A 15,783-nucleotide genomic window follows, 5' to 3' on the forward strand; every position below is an offset into this window, starting at 1 on the left:
TACTGGGCTAGATGAACCTTTGGTCTGACCCAGTATGGCCGTTCTTATGTTGTTATAGCTGGAGACAATTTCTGGCTCATGTGTGAGGGCTGACTTGGATTGTAGAGACTAAATTGGCTAAGGTTATGAACCTGTGTGAAGGGAGGAATGCTTTAGCCGTTACTGCACAGAGGTAAGCTCCTATGAACTCCGGACCTTGCTCGGGGGTTAAGGCAGACTTTCAGATGTTTAATTGTAGCACAGTCTAAGAAATAGGTCTATGCCCCTCTGAGTGGCCATTAAAGCTGCATTGAAGGACTGACTTTTGAGCAGGCAATCATCGAGTTATGGGAAAATCAGAGTTCCTTGTTTGCAAAGATGAGCTGATACCACAGAAAGAACTTTTGAGAATACTCTGGGCACAGATGAGAGACCAAATGGGAGCACCATGTATTGAAAGTGCTCTTGAGACAGAGTGAAGTGTAGGTTCCTTCTGAAGGAGGGGTGGATTGCTATATGGAAGTAAGCATCTTGAAGGTTGAGGGCCGAGAACCAGTCCCCTGGTGCAATGATGGAATTGTTGCAGCAAGAGTTACCATTTTGAACCTCTGAATCTTTACAAATCTCTTGAGTAATCTTAGCTCTAGAATAGGTCTCCAAGCACCATTTTTTTTTTTTTTGGAACCAGGAAGTACCTGGAATAAAATCCTTTCCCTCTGTGTTACGTGGGAACTGTTTCTATAGCACCCAGATTCAGGAAAGGGTCAATTTCCTGTTGCAAAAGGTGCTTGTGAGAGGGGTCCCTCACAAGGGATAGGGAAGGAGTTGGTATGAGGGGAGGGAGGTAAAGTGGATAGAGTATCCTGTTAAAATTATCTCCAACACCTACTTGTCCACAGTGATATGTTCCCAGTTCTGATGGAAATGAGAATGGTGGTCACCGAAATGAGGCAGACGTGCAGATTTTTGCAGCAGATAAGAATGGGGATGCTAACTGAGCACCTTGATCAACCCATCAAAATTGGTATTTTGAAGTTGTGGGTTGTGAAGGACATGCCTGAGAAGTTGCTGGTGGGATGAGATCTCTGTGCTATCTGGGACTTACTGAATTCTAAATTCCCAGAGAGCACAAGTTGGCTCTAGAGTCTTTTAAGGTATGCAGGGATTCATCCATTTTTTCCCCACAAACAACTTCAATCTGTCAAAAGGAAGGTCCTCAACTGTATTTTGGTCTTCCCTTAGAAAACTAGAGAGCTGAAGCCAGGAGGCCCTCCTCATGACTATCGCCATGGAGACAGAATGAGCAGATACATCAGCAGCATCCAGAGAGAGGCCTGCAGAGATGTTTTTGTGAGCAGTTGACCCTCAAAGATGATCACCTGGAACTGCTCCCGCTGGTCTGTTGGAAGATGCTCAATATATGCATTCAACTTTGAACAGTCAGTATAGCTGTATTTCACCACGAGGGCTTGATAATTGGCAATCTTTAATTGTCAGGTAGCCAGTGAGAATGACTTACACCCAGACAAATCAAGATGCTTTAAGTCTTTATTGTATGGAGTCGATTTAGCATCATGCTCTCTGCCATGTTCATTCTCAGCATCAACCACAAATTCAGAGTCCTTGGAGAGGCCATAATATTTTTATCTGCCTTCTTACAGGTGGGTGGTACCGGACCCGGGCTATGCCAAATTATTTTTGCAGGGCCTATCAATCCCTCATGAATAGGTAGCACAATGCAGGCAGGTGATGAAGTGTGCAGAATGTCAAGTAATTTATGCTGCGACCTCCTCCAGTGGAATTTGCAAAGAGTCTGCTATCTTTTTAATGAGGTCCTGGAATTGTTTATAATCATCAGCCAAAGACAGTGGAGGAGGCATGACAGCTTCATCTGGGGAGGGGGAAGAGATGTTAGTTGTAGAGGTATTCTCTTTGTCCAATCTCACTTCCTGCTCCTCAAAGGTCTCCTCTTGTATGATCAGGAACACTAGAGAGGGAGGCTGGTGGGGACTGCCTGCTCTTCTCCTGGCGAGAAACAGTAGGGGCCCTAGAGATAAACTGTCCAAGGCACCCAAAGGTGGCCATATCAGCCAGGTGGAGCATGACTCTCACAAGGATCGCCCAACTCCTTAGAGGTCTCAGGATAGAGATTTCCTTGATAATGGAAGGGAGAGTGCTGGACAGAAATGTGGGAGACTGAGGAAACGTCCCCATTGTCTTCCTCATCATCATCACTTAGTGAGGTGGAGCAATTATAGAGAAAGGCAGAGAGTCGGTTGGTACTGGGCAAATCTTCAGGGATTGAGAGGTAGGTCAGTACTGCAACTGGGTCGGTACCGAATAAGAGATTCAGGTGTTTCTGTTACTGCCAAGTCCTGAGGAAATTGAAACTCTTGAGGTACTGGAACAGTGGACGGTACTAATGAGACAAGCTGGGCAGAGGTAACTGTGGCAGAAGGTGCTGATGGTACCAAAGGTCTCATGCACTATGATGAATGATCAGTAGGTGTCGGTCTGGTCTTTTGCAGAGCCAAAGTGCTGCGTACTGAGGTCCTAGTAGACTCTGTTAGTACTGATTTAGAAGAGCTGGTCTTCTTCTCTGCGCCAGTCCAGTCACCTGATGGTACCGATCTTTCAGAGCAGGAACCTTTAGAATCCTAGGCATGCTGGTGGTCACAGTAGCTGAGGAACCTGCAGCCTTGTGGGTACCAAGTCGGAGATGGGTAGTTGCCAAAGCAGGACTGCTTTCTAGAGTCCTTTTGAGAGAATTCCAGGGATTTCCTCTTTGATGCTCTAGGGGAGTGTTGCACCGAGGAGGTGGAAGCAGTCAACCTGTTTGGAGATTGTTTTGTGGGGGGAGTACCCTGGTTGGAGTCAGAGGCTGATCAAAGCAAACTCTTCATCATGAGGAGATGTAGTTTAAGTTCCCAGTTCTTTCTGGCCCTCAACTTTAATTGCAGACAAAAATTACACTTTTGGGGAATGTGTGACTCCCCAAGGCAGTGAACTTACTGGGAGTGTCCATCACTGATTGGGATAGCCTCTCAGCATGAAAGGCAACATTTAAACCCAGCAGAACTGTGGACACCCTCCCAGGGTTTAAGCTCCCCTGACGGGGAGAAACAAAGAAAAATAGATGGAGGGACAATGGTCCTTATCCTAAAAGTATAAGTACAATCTTTTAAAGTTTTTTTAAATTATAAAATTACTACCGCTAACTAACACAAAGGAAACTTGAAGAACTAATACTAACTATTAAGAATGATAGAAAATTACAGTTAAGGTAAGCTCAACTCAGATGCTGCTGAAGCTCCGTCTCAGGCTGAGGCAGTTGAGAAGGAACTGAGAGTGGTTCACCTACGCAAATCTACATAATCTCGGTGGAGGGCACAAGGTTGCGGGGGGTCCATGCATGGGCCAAACAGACACTGCTACTTAAAATCTCTGATCTGACACACATGGAGCACAAGTGGACCTAGAATGGAACACCCATCGGGACACTACTCAAAGAAGAAGGAAGAACTTCTTCACACAATGCACAATCAACCTGAGGAACTCATTGCCAGGGGATATTGTGAAGAAGTTTCTCACTTTGTGACGTAACGATGGTTCTTCAAGATGTGTCCCCCTATGGCTGCTCCACTGTAGGCGTATCTATGCTAGGCACAGGGGTGCAGATACACCTACAGTGGAGCACACATAGGGACACTACTTGAAGAAGAATGCCAAAAGTATAACTGGGTTCTAAAAAAGAATTAAATAAGAAGGATAGGTCCATGAATGGCTATTCGTCAAGATGGTCTGGGATGCAACCCTATACTCTGGGAGAAATAACAGGATCCAAGATTTTAAAAAGTGACTTCTCTTTTATCCTCAATTAACAGGTGCCCAACTTGAGATACTTTAATGGAACCAGATTTTCCCAGGTGGGTGCTCAGTACTTTCTCAAAATCAGGCCCCATTAAGGTGTTTCAAGATGGGCACCCAAAAATTCAGCCACCTGAAATCACTAGTCACTTTTGTCCTAGTCATGGTTAGAAATGTGTGAGGAAGGAAGAGTATACATCTTGTTCATTCCTATGGCTATTGGGGTTTTTGTTTTTAATTATCTTATTAACACTATACATCCCTGCTCTGTAGGTGAGGACCTTAATGACTGGGCTATTGGCTGTTCTGGAGTGGGTTCTATTTCACTTCAGCCACCAGGCTATATAGTATTGTGCGGTGGGTCTCTCTCAATCTCTCTTTTTGAAGCTGCTCTACTTTGTCCACAATGCTTGCATAGTCATTGGGCCAGAAAAAAAGAGTAAGAAAGACTACAGCCCCGATGGTTGGGGCACTCACCTTGGGTGAGGTGGAACACCTGGGTTCCAGTCCCTGCTTCAGTGTAGGGATTCAAACCCAGGTCTCCTACCTTCCAAGTGAGTGCCTTAGCTATGGGGCTATTACATAAAGAAGGGGGAAGGCAGCATCACCACCTCTTCCTCCTCTATTTTTGTGAATCTTCCCCTTCATTTCCTTTGCTTTTATTAAGAATACTCAAAATGAAACATTTTGTTTCAGATTAAAATGAAAGGTTTTGTTTGACCTGAAACAAAAATTTTCCAACTTTTTCGATTCACCAAAAATCCAGAAAAAAATTGGTTCAACCCAAACCAGTTGTTTTCCCCATTATTTTTGAATAATCAGCAAACTGAAAATTAGTTATTTGCACTTTCAGGACCTTAATTTTATACCTCATCCTCATTGTAACTCCTGGTAACACAACGCCTTCTGATACCATATTGCATTGATTCAGTGCTGGTTAAGAGGTAAGAGTTTCATCTACTGAATTACTACTACTACTTCCTGCTGCACTTATATAATAAATGATTATGGACAACGTTTGCAAATCTGAGTGCCTAATTCCATATTCGGGTACCTTAATAAAAGTGACTTATTTTCAAATATGTTGAGAACCTGCAGCTTCTACTGACTATGTTTGGACATCACTTCTGAAAACCATGCAGCTGAGCTACTGTACTATAAATATTCTCCTTCATTCCAGGTTCTCTCATATTTCCAGATAATGACTTTATTATTATCAATATGGCCTGATTTTTTAATAGAAGGTTGAAAATATTTGCCAATATGATTTTCACATTGCATTAGTGAATTATGTACATATAGTTTTATAAGATAAAGACAAATACTCCAACAAAGTGCACAGCTAAAATACATGAGTTGTGTATTTAGGGAAATAGATATGCATGGATCTGAAGACTGCAACAGAATCCTTAGCCTCAATCAGTAGTGGGCTTGGTTCTTTGGAATGATCACTTCCCTGCTCCTCCACCCAAGATAGCATTATGCTTTCTCCGCTCTCCTCCCACATTGAGCTCTAGGGTTTAGAAGTAATTAGGAAAATCACAGATTCCTCTAGTACTGTACAAGGGCTTCAAGGGCCTGTTTAGGCTCTGTAGCTCAGAGTGTGCTGATAATGGAATCTGCCACTCCCAGATCACGTGTGTGCATGTATTGCATACCAGACCATTAACAAGTCTTCCCTTACAGAAGACACTCAGGATTCAGGCGGGTGATGGAGGATAATTACCCTCTGTGGCTAATCCACCCGAGTACTCAGTGTGGGAGTAAGCATTTTATCTGGCATCCTCCCAGAAGAGGTTGGGAGAGGACAAAAGACCCGGGCTGCACTCCGTAAAGGCAGAGGAGGGAGCAGGCTTGGAGTATCAGAAGCTAGGACTGCAAAGGAGTCTGGTCAGGCGGCTGCAGCTCCCAGCCCCAGAAAAGCAGGTGAGTCCCTCCTGACCCAGGTGGGGAGGGTGGGAAGGGAAAAGCAGCGAGCAACCGGGGGGGGGGGGAGTGGATTGTGGTGGAGCCTCAGGGGAGAGGCAGAGCAGGGGCAGGGCCTCAGGGGGAAGACATGGGGCAGGGGAGGTTCCTGCACTCCTGCTGGAGTGTCTGGTTTTTAAATATTACCAAGTTTGCAAACCTAGGAGGCCTGGATGTGAAGGCAAAAGAGCATCACTCCCTGGTGTGAGGGTTGATGCATGCATGCAATCAGGCCCCAGAAAATGCCAGAGGGAAAGATGAACATTGGTCTTTCCACAGAAGACAACAGCTGGTAGGAATGATGGGGAGTTTTGAAGGAGGGTGAGTTGTCTCAGAGGCTTAGTGGAGCTCTTCAGATAATGTAGGTAGTGGAAATGGAAGGCTCCTCTGTGTGTTTTGACAATGCTGTGAACCTACGTGCAATTTGTTAATGCTTCGAGCTGGTTTTACTATGTATTTTTATACAGCATGTAGATTTGTAAACCTGAGCCTTGAGTTTGCATATTTTTAAATGTATTTCCCTCTTAATCCTAGAAGCAGGAGAAGAATAATTTAGTATAATCAGAATAAGATGGGGAAACTTGGAAAGTGCAAAATACTTTATATACTGATGGATGGTAAAACCAAAACCAAAAATGTTTTTTGCCACTGGAAAAGGCAAAAAAAAAAACCAAGCAAAATTGTTTGGCAAAACCAAAACATGCCCAACCTCAGTTCATATCTTTAGTTTTAATACTCAAAGCAGCACATTAATTTTTGCAAAAATGTCACCTCAAAAACAAACAAGCACACAGTTCTTTCAATGACAGGTTTCAGAGTAGCAGCCGTGTTAGTCTGTATCCGCAAAAAGAACAGGAGTACTTGTGGCACCTTAGAGACTAACAAATTTATTATACTAATAAACTTGTTATTATTATAACTAATAAATTTGTTAGTCTCTAAGGTGCCACAAGTACTCCAGTTCTTTCAATGTTTAAATAACAAACAATTTCAATCAGCTTTATTCTGTTTGCTTATTGGAGTGCGCTCATTTGCTAAAATGGTAAAAAAAAATTGCTGATTTAAAATACTTTTATATAGTGCTGATTTTCTATAACATATCACATAATTAAGTTAAAAATATTGCTGCTCAAGGGACCCTGAAGTGATGGGAATTCCAGACCCCTTGCAGTAGTAATGTTTTAATATTCACAAATATCAACCATTCTGAGTCTGCAAGCATATAAACACAACACAGCATCAAATATTTTAATGACATTACCTTGCTTGTGGCAAACCATAGCTGGTCCCCACTCCAACACGAGGTAAGCTGTACACAACTTTTTTTACTGTTGCTTGGTCAGGAAAATTAAACATAACCGAGGCTGTGATAAGAAGAAAAAACGTGACTTAAAACACCACAAAAGAACAGAACTCTGTTTCTTTACCAGATAATTCACAATATATTTTCAAAAGGCTTCTCAGAATTTATTTGGAAGGGTAATCCAGCTACACACTTATCTTCCTGTGAACCAAGGGTCTTTAAAACTTTCAGTATTCTCAAGGCTGGAGAATGGGTACTTCTGAAAATGTTCTGTGCTCTGAGTAACACAGTGTAAAGCTAATTATCTTCTTTGGCACTAATGTGTATCCCCATCTTGCAGGAAATATAGATTGTGTGTTGCAGGAGAAGGGTGGTATGTCACACATTCAAGTCTCTCGTTAGGTTGTAGAGCCTTCCAATGGGTTGTATGGAATTTAGTCCAGTGACTAGTGCATTCAAAAACTGCCAGACCAGGGACTGGCTGACTACCTCCCCTCTTCAGTTGAAGGGCAGAACTTATATCACTGCTCCCTCATGGTGACAAGACTGTTGACACACCTCACCAACCATCTGTTCCTGAGTCTGCTTCAAGGTAGCATTTACACCTTCAGGAAACTAATTGTTTGGGCCCATGCATACTGTTTGTTGAAGGGGAACTCCTGACATGATTCCAACACCTATTTTTAGGTTTGGCAGAATTCTATTTTTATTATTTTATAATTTCAACACATAATATCAATGTTGAATTTTAAGCTTTTTTCTATTTTTTTCTCCTTACATTTTTACCGTTGTGTAAAATTCATGCATTTTTTAAAAAAAATTATACATTTTAACTTTTACAAATGTGGTAAAGTATGGGGAGATCAGACAATTATTTAATGACAGAAGATGTTGAAATTCAAAAAGTTAAAGCTTTATAACCATTAAAATACAAATTATCAACATCACATGTCAAAACATACAAAGTAAACAGCCTTAAAATCAAAGTCTAATAAATTCTCAAGAAGCACTTTTCTTACTTTGCCTATCTGTAAATTTTGATTATCATCAACAGAAATATTTTTCATTAATGTGTGTGGGTCCAGTAAAATTGATGTTTACCAACTTTTATTGATAAAACTCTAATCCTTCCAAGCCTAGCTATGTTCAGCATGAAGGGAATTTTCCCCCTCAGAAGACTGGTGAGACAGTGGTGTTTTAACACTTTGCAGTAGAGAGTCTAATAGGTGCTACTGATTATATTATGCTTTTGTGGTAAAATCATTGTATATGGTTGCTCTGTGTGCATTTGGGGATTGCGTTCTGGAGACCCACTTAGTGGGAAAGATTTTTCTGGTTTGTCAAAATAGCAGGAGTCCACTGGAGGTATTGTATCCCAAACGTGAACACAGAGCTGGAAATGAGATAGCTATGGTATGCAGTGAGTATTGAAGTACAGTTGGGCTTTACTATTGTGCACAGTTTAAAGCATCCGTAAGTCTGAGTTCAGTTCTTCACATGAGAAATGCATTGGTTAGGGGATTTTGGTCTTTTTCCATTGGGTTGGATTCCAAGTTGGTTTCTGTTACTTTGGGAGATCAATATGTGCAATATCACAGAAGTGGTATGAAAAATGATTTACTTTCATATAAATTCTGAAACTCTACATCTTTATTTATTTCAATAAAGGTTGTGGGCCAATCAAGCTAACTAGACACTGTGTGGAGCAAACCTAGCCAAATAATTCAAAACAAACAATTATTTGACAAATGTCAACTCTTTTACTGTTTTTGAATTATTCATGAACAGAACTGCAAATATTTCCAATTTATTCATTATTCAAAATTATTCACTTTTTTCAACAAATAAATTCTAGGTCAGAAGATCTTTCCTTAACAGTTCATTGTGAATTGTCAACATTTGTGCTGTTATTGATTAGCTATGTAAATTACATGCTATTGTGTTCACTAAATAGGCAACTTGGACAAATAACAGTACAATTTTCAAACTGTATTTTAAAATATAAAATTTGAAAATTTCACTTTTGGCATATATCAGCCATTCAGGCTTAAAATTCCCTTTTTTGAGTATTTGCACTAGTAAAGCTATTGCACTAGAATATTTTCAGAAAATGAAAGCAAAGGGTATGAGGACATAGCAGAAGCAAATCTGTTTAAAGTTTTGAACAATGATGCATGTGTGACCAAGTGCATGGAGTGAACAGATGAGCCTGCACTCTGGTCACTCAGCTGTTAATTAGTTCCCCCTCCAGAGGAAGCTGACTGGGGTAATCAGACTGGCAGGTTGGGTGAGATAAACATTCAATTAGCCATCAGCCCAAGTCTCATAAAGAGGCACAGGAAGGAAATGCCAACGAGGGGGAAAGAGAGAGAGAGGAACAGGGCTAGCTAAGCCCAGTCATATAAAAGCTTCAGAAAAGGGAGACCTCTATTCCACCCAAGTCCTGAGGAGAGGGCCAAAAGCACTGCAGATATTGTAAATAGATTGTAGCATGGGGACTAAAGTGATATTGGTGGAGGGCACTTGAAATAAAAGGTCACTGAGTGCACACCTCGTGCAGTCTGTGCAGCTTCTGCTGGGACGAAGATAGGAGAGGAGCCATGCTCTGGTACAGTATGGGAAATAATAGCAGCATTTACCAGCTTCAGTGTGTAGTCTTTATTCATCAAAACTTGCTGTCAGAGTGCCAGATTAAAATCCATATTAATGGCCTATTGGCAAATATTTTCTATATCAAATGTAGTGAATAAATACAAGTGTGAGGGATTACTGAAGGAAAATAGCATTTTTCAAAACAAACTACAAAGTTTTAATTTGGGGATGAATGGATACCATCCATAAAAACTACCAGCAGATACCTTATACCAAATAAATGAACAACATAAAGACATACTTCTATTTGCCATAAACACTTCCAAAGCAGTGTTCTGGAGAAGATAACGTCTTGAAAAAACGGCTCGAATCTCGCTGAACATCCATTTTCCATGAAGGCCTTCTGTGTAGGCAAGAACCTAAAATAAATAAGGGAAAACAGACACTTGTTAGAAGATGTTTTGACAGTACCACAAGTTTTATGCTTCAACAAAGTCAGGGTAAGCTTATCTTGTTGAACTTTATGGCACTCAAAAACATTAAGTTCAAAGGTGGACTGAAATGTTTTTAAAAGATAAAGCCTGGTTATAGTCAGAGATGTGGCTGTAAACATGGCACCTTCATAATGTGTATATATGCTTCTCATGCGTCATATTAACTTATTTTACTTAGGCAAAAAATGTCCTGCAGTCAAGCACGGGGGAGTGAATAAAGTTCACTTGCAGATAAGCAAGTTATAGTCTATTTTGCAACATGCATGAGACAGAATTGCCTGTTAAGTTCTGAATCCACAGTTTTATTGTTGATGATGTGTTGTATAAAATAAAGAAATAATATGACTTGACAGTCAAATCTCTAATTTGAGTTTACAGGGCTATGAGTTAGAAAAATCCATGAACCAATATATGAGAATAATTGAAGTGCAGATGTCATTGTTACAATAATTTTTCTAAGATTAACCACATTTTATTATTCAAAATCATTAACAAAATATGGTGACATGTATTTCTCTGTAATTTTAAACACAATATGAAGATATTTTAAAACATGAGCTGGAAAGTAGCACTGCTTTTCTAACTTGCCAAGTCCCAAATTTAAGGTTCTGTTTGCTGTAACACTTATTGACAAGATACCTAGACCATTTCACTTTTCTGTCATTCCTCAAACTGCTTGAAGTGATGTCTCTTCATATTAGTGCTTAGATATTAATGATGCATCTTCATATATACAAAGCTGCTTAGTTCAGTTTTAGAATATTCCGTTTATGTTCAGGTTACATATATTTTATTAGAATACCAGAAACTAACAGATTTTTGTTAAGCATTTCTTTTCTTCTTTGCATAATAAAAATGACCATCCATTTCAGAAGGAATAATAATAATTGTAAATCAGCTTCTGAAACAGTCTCAGATATTAGCTGTTTCTTAGAAGAAAGCTGGACAGGAAGAGCAGTGAACTATGATGTTCTTCATGGTCCGTGTAGGGTTGATTTGGCGACAAGACCAAGTGCTGATGGTACTGTTCTATTTTAGCTCAGCTGTGCACAATCCCTAACACTCAGATTCACAGAGAGTTGGAGCAGTGGCTTGTTGGGCTGACTTTGCTTGGCGTTTCCCTGGATGGATGCCAGGGGCTCCTTGCCCCTTCCAACCAATAACAGTCTTGCTTGGTGTCAAGTCCCGTGGTAAACTTCCAATGGTTAATTACATTCAGTGTCAAAAATCTGCATTGTATTTATACTTTGATCTTCACTGACTTCAACTTCCAGCTACTGGCTCGTCTAACTCCTTTGTCTGCTAGATTAAAGAGCCCTCTAGTATCAGATATTTCCTTCCTGTATAGGAGTTGTAGACTGATTAAGTTGTCTCTTAACCTTCTCTTTGATAAGCTCAATAGACTGTGCTCTCCTTTTGTCTTTCATTGAGATCAGATGCTAGGGTATACTTGACATCATGTATGTGGAAGCTAAGGTCACCAAGAACAATACACCTCAAAGATTCCAGCACCACACTCATTTTCATTTACTTGCATCTACCACCCTATAATATACAATTTTTGTTAAATATGTGTGTACTCAAGACTCTGGGAGGAGATAAGGAGGCAAATCTTTGGATTTTAAAAGCTAAAAGTAGCTAATGGACAGTAGCTACTATAACTGGAATATTTTTTTATCGGATGTGTAAAATGTGTAGAGTTGTAATGAGGGCCCTGTATATGCCGCAGCTAGTGGCTTTGCCACAGAACTCATCCCTTAACACAAAATTGTGCTCCAGCACTTCAGCTTTCACTAAAAAAAAAATAAAAAAAAAATTCTAGCCCTCACGTGAGACTTGTGGTGGGGCAGAGTTAGGAAAAATATTTTATTTACTGATATTACTGGTCATTTAAAATAAAATATTTCAGTTACTGTGTCTTGGCATATATAAATATTCAAAATATTACAATATTTTGTACAATATTAACAATATTTATCAGCATATTATATATTGACCATACCTTGATATAGCATTACTCCTTTTTTTCTTCTTCAAATTATTCAAACACAACCACACAACTATAACCTGATATACATATATTTAACCATTCCTATTAACTTTTTTTATTGGGAAGCTGAATGTTCTCTTGGGGCAAAGGTGTTGAGTGTCAGGAGACAGAAAGCATGGGAAATTAGAGGAAAGCAGGATGTATTCAATTATTGTCCTCTATTTCCTTCCTATCTATTGTTGTTATAAACATAAGATTATTGTGTCCATATCAGAGCATCTCAATTATTTAATAGACAAAATCCCACCATACATGTCATCAGTCCTATTCGAGTTCTAGCTCAAGCATTTTATTTATTTCTTTCAGGATGGACTTCCAAAACATTTTTACCATCTAGCATTCCGATATCATGTGTAGGAAACATGGCTGTTTTGCATTTCATACAAATAGCTGGGGCAATATTGTATTTTTTTTATCTAGAGATGGAGAAGAATAGTACCAGATAGTACTGAACGTGTACTTTCTGGCTAGTGCTGGATCCACTACTTACTGTCTGCATTATATCATTCCAGCCATTCTTTTGTTATTTCACATTTACAGTCTGCAATTCATAACTTAACAGATTCATGCAGTTTGTCTCCTAAAAACAGAGTCATGAAGTTGGAGAGACAGGGTGGGTGAGGTAATATCTTTTATTGGATCGACTTCTGTTGGTGAGAGAGACAAGCTTTCTTGTGTCACAGAGCGCTTGTCTCTCTCACCAACAGAAGTCGGTCCAATAAAAGATATTACCTAATCCACCTTGTCTCTCCAATATCCTGGGACCAACACTACTACTATAACACTGCACAGTTATGAAGTTGTATGTTCTAGAGAGACATGTTGATTACTGAAACTTCAAGCCCTTGTATGAAATTTTCAAATGAAGAATACTTTGTTCCTTTCTTTTCTGAAAATGTTTTTAATAAGGTAAACAATCAGTATAAACTCATTGTGCTTTTTTTTTAATATCACTTACATCAATTTGTTTTAAGGATAGTCCATTCCTGAAGAAATCATAGACTCATAGCCTATAAGGTCAGAAGAGACCATCATGATCATCTAGTCTGACCTCCTGCACATTGCCACAGGAGGCAACAGAACCTCACCCACCCACTCCTGTAATAGTCCCCAAACCTCTGGCTGAGTTACCGAAATCCTCAAATCATGATTTAAAGACTTCAAGTTACAGAGGATCCACCTTTTACAGTAGTTTAAACCTGCAAATGACCTATGCTCCATGCTGCAGAGGAAGGCCAAAAAACCCCAGGGTGACCCAGGGGAAGATTTCTTCCTGACCCCAAATATGGCAGTTAGCCCCTGAGCATGTGGATAAGACCCACCAGCCAAACACCTGGGAAAGAATTCTCTATAATAACTCAGAGCCCTCCATATCTAGTATCTCATTTTTCCTTCAATTTATGTGATATTTGTCTCAATATTAAAATAATTCCTTATGTAGACCATGCTTGAAAGCACAATTTTTTTTATTTCTGATATTACTGAGATCTGCTCTTTTTATCTGGTCAAGTGCCTCACACATGCTTAGGTTTGGAAAGGTTACATTTTTATCACTGTATCGATTTCACTGTACACACAAACTGACAAAAATTATTTACATCAATAATAATTGAAATTTACAGACAGGCAAAATAGAAAAATGCTGCTTGAGAACTCACTAGTTTCATTTAAGAGTATTTACTTTGTATATTTTGACATGTGATGTCAAAAATTTGTGTTTTAATGGTTATAAAGCTTTATCTTTTTGACTCTCAATGTCTGTTGTCATTAAATAATTGTCAGATCGTCCCCTAATAATTTCCTACAATTGTGTAAATTTAAACCAATAAAAAGACAAAAATAGACTTAAAAATAAACTTCAATATTATCTACAGAAATTAATTTAAAAAATAAAATACTGCCAACCCTACATACGCTCAACTACTATGTACATTTTAAAATAATAGGCATTGTCTTATGGGTGCTGGAATTTTGAACTATGTAACAGAATTATATAATGAGATTGTTTGTCAGTTTCAGTTCTTACCCCCAATGGTTTCTCCTGATTAGAGATCCATTCTAGTTCTGCCCTGATTTATGCTGCTCATAGTATCTCTTGAAATTTGGTAGCACCAGGCCTCCTATCTCAGTTGGACATCCCAATAATTCCATTTTGATTCATGGTTTCTGTTACAACCATCAAAATCTCTGAATAATTTTTAATTGTGGTAAAATATTGTTTTCAGTCTGTGAAGGGAATCATGGAAAATGTATACAGGACCATGGGTAGGACATTCATTTTAAGTACTTTAATTCTATCAATCAGTGTCATTGGTAATCATGTCCCCTTGCCTAGGTCATAGTAAATAATTTTCATTAATGGCTCAATATTTAGTTTAAACAGCTCCACCACTTTAAGTGATACATTAATGCCTAAATATCTAATTTATTATCCACTATTTTCAGTGGAAATTCTTCATTTTTTATGTATCTTTTGCAAAGGCACAGTATCTCTGATTTAGAATAGTTAGTCTGTTCCATTGATTCCTGACCAAACATGTCAATTATTTCTAGTAATATTGGAAATTTATATCTTATATGAAAAGCATAAGATTGTCAGCATATAATGCAACTTTGTTTTCTATTCCCAATACACTTATTACCTGAATTTCTTCAGTATCCCTGAACTTTTGTGCTAATGGTTCGATAATTAAGTGAAATAAGGTTGATCAGCGATAATCCTTGTCTTGTTCCCCTGCATAATGGTATCAGCTCAATCTTTGTAATACTTCCCCAGATACATGACAGAGGGTTTTTATAGACTATTTTAATGCACTCCTGAAAGTACAAAACATTTCTCTAACATTCTGAATAAAAATGGACATTCTACTGTTAGTCCCATAACATTCCAGGGGGCACCAGATTGTTTCTGATTCTATTTTACCCATTTTTCAGAATATTCAGTATTGTCTTTACCATGTAATACCTTCCCCATCTTTCCCCACCATAACCCCCAGATGTCTGTATCCTACACAGTATTTGTTTATCAGCTGCCCTTCAATTACATTCAATATCACCCCTAATTATAACAACCTTAATTTATACATTTCAAACAATCTAGTTTCCATTTTCTCTTTATATGTTGTGCTATATTTTCTGATATTATAATTATTATTATCCTTAATAATTACAAACATTAATATTACTTTTGTACCGTTATTTGTTGAAAACTCTTACCTAACAATATTCCTTCTAATACATGTAACAAAAAAATTACTCTATATATGTTTGCCATCAAGGCAGTACTTTTCTTACAACACAAACCACTGTATTTTACCATATTCAAAAATCATTCCGGTTCCCCTTCCCCAATATTTAGTGAGCCCTCAGTTGAGATATACTTATCCTGAATCTAATCAGTTCCCCCTACTACGTGGTCTACCATATTTGGTTCTGGGACTGAGGTCAGGAACTTTTGGGCTTCCCCTGTGTGTAGAAAATGTGGGTTTGACCCAGCTGAAATATTTTTGAGATTGCTGGAAACATCAGTGCAA

The 15,783-nt window shown here is 38.9% G+C and overlaps 1 protein-coding gene across 4 annotated transcripts in view; it reads right to left on the reverse strand.

Moving 5' to 3' along the window:
• The window catches only part of NBEA (neurobeachin), an 816,600-nt gene that overhangs the window by 162,911 nt on the left and 637,906 nt on the right, over positions 1-15,783 (reverse strand). For all 4 annotated transcript variants that reach the window (XM_065403538.1, XM_065403557.1, XM_065403547.1 and 1 more), the window contains 2 exons: positions 10,008-10,125; positions 7,073-7,175 (listed from right to left, as the gene is read on the reverse strand). In XM_065403538.1, coding sequence (XP_065259610.1) covers positions 7,073-7,175; positions 10,008-10,125 — 221 coding nt within the window. The remainder of the gene's footprint in view (positions 1-7,072; positions 7,176-10,007; positions 10,126-15,783) is intronic.

This window comes from Emys orbicularis, chromosome 1 (genome assembly GCF_028017835.1).
Source record: "Emys orbicularis isolate rEmyOrb1 chromosome 1, rEmyOrb1.hap1, whole genome shotgun sequence".
NCBI lineage: Eukaryota > Metazoa > Chordata > Testudines > Emydidae > Emys > Emys orbicularis.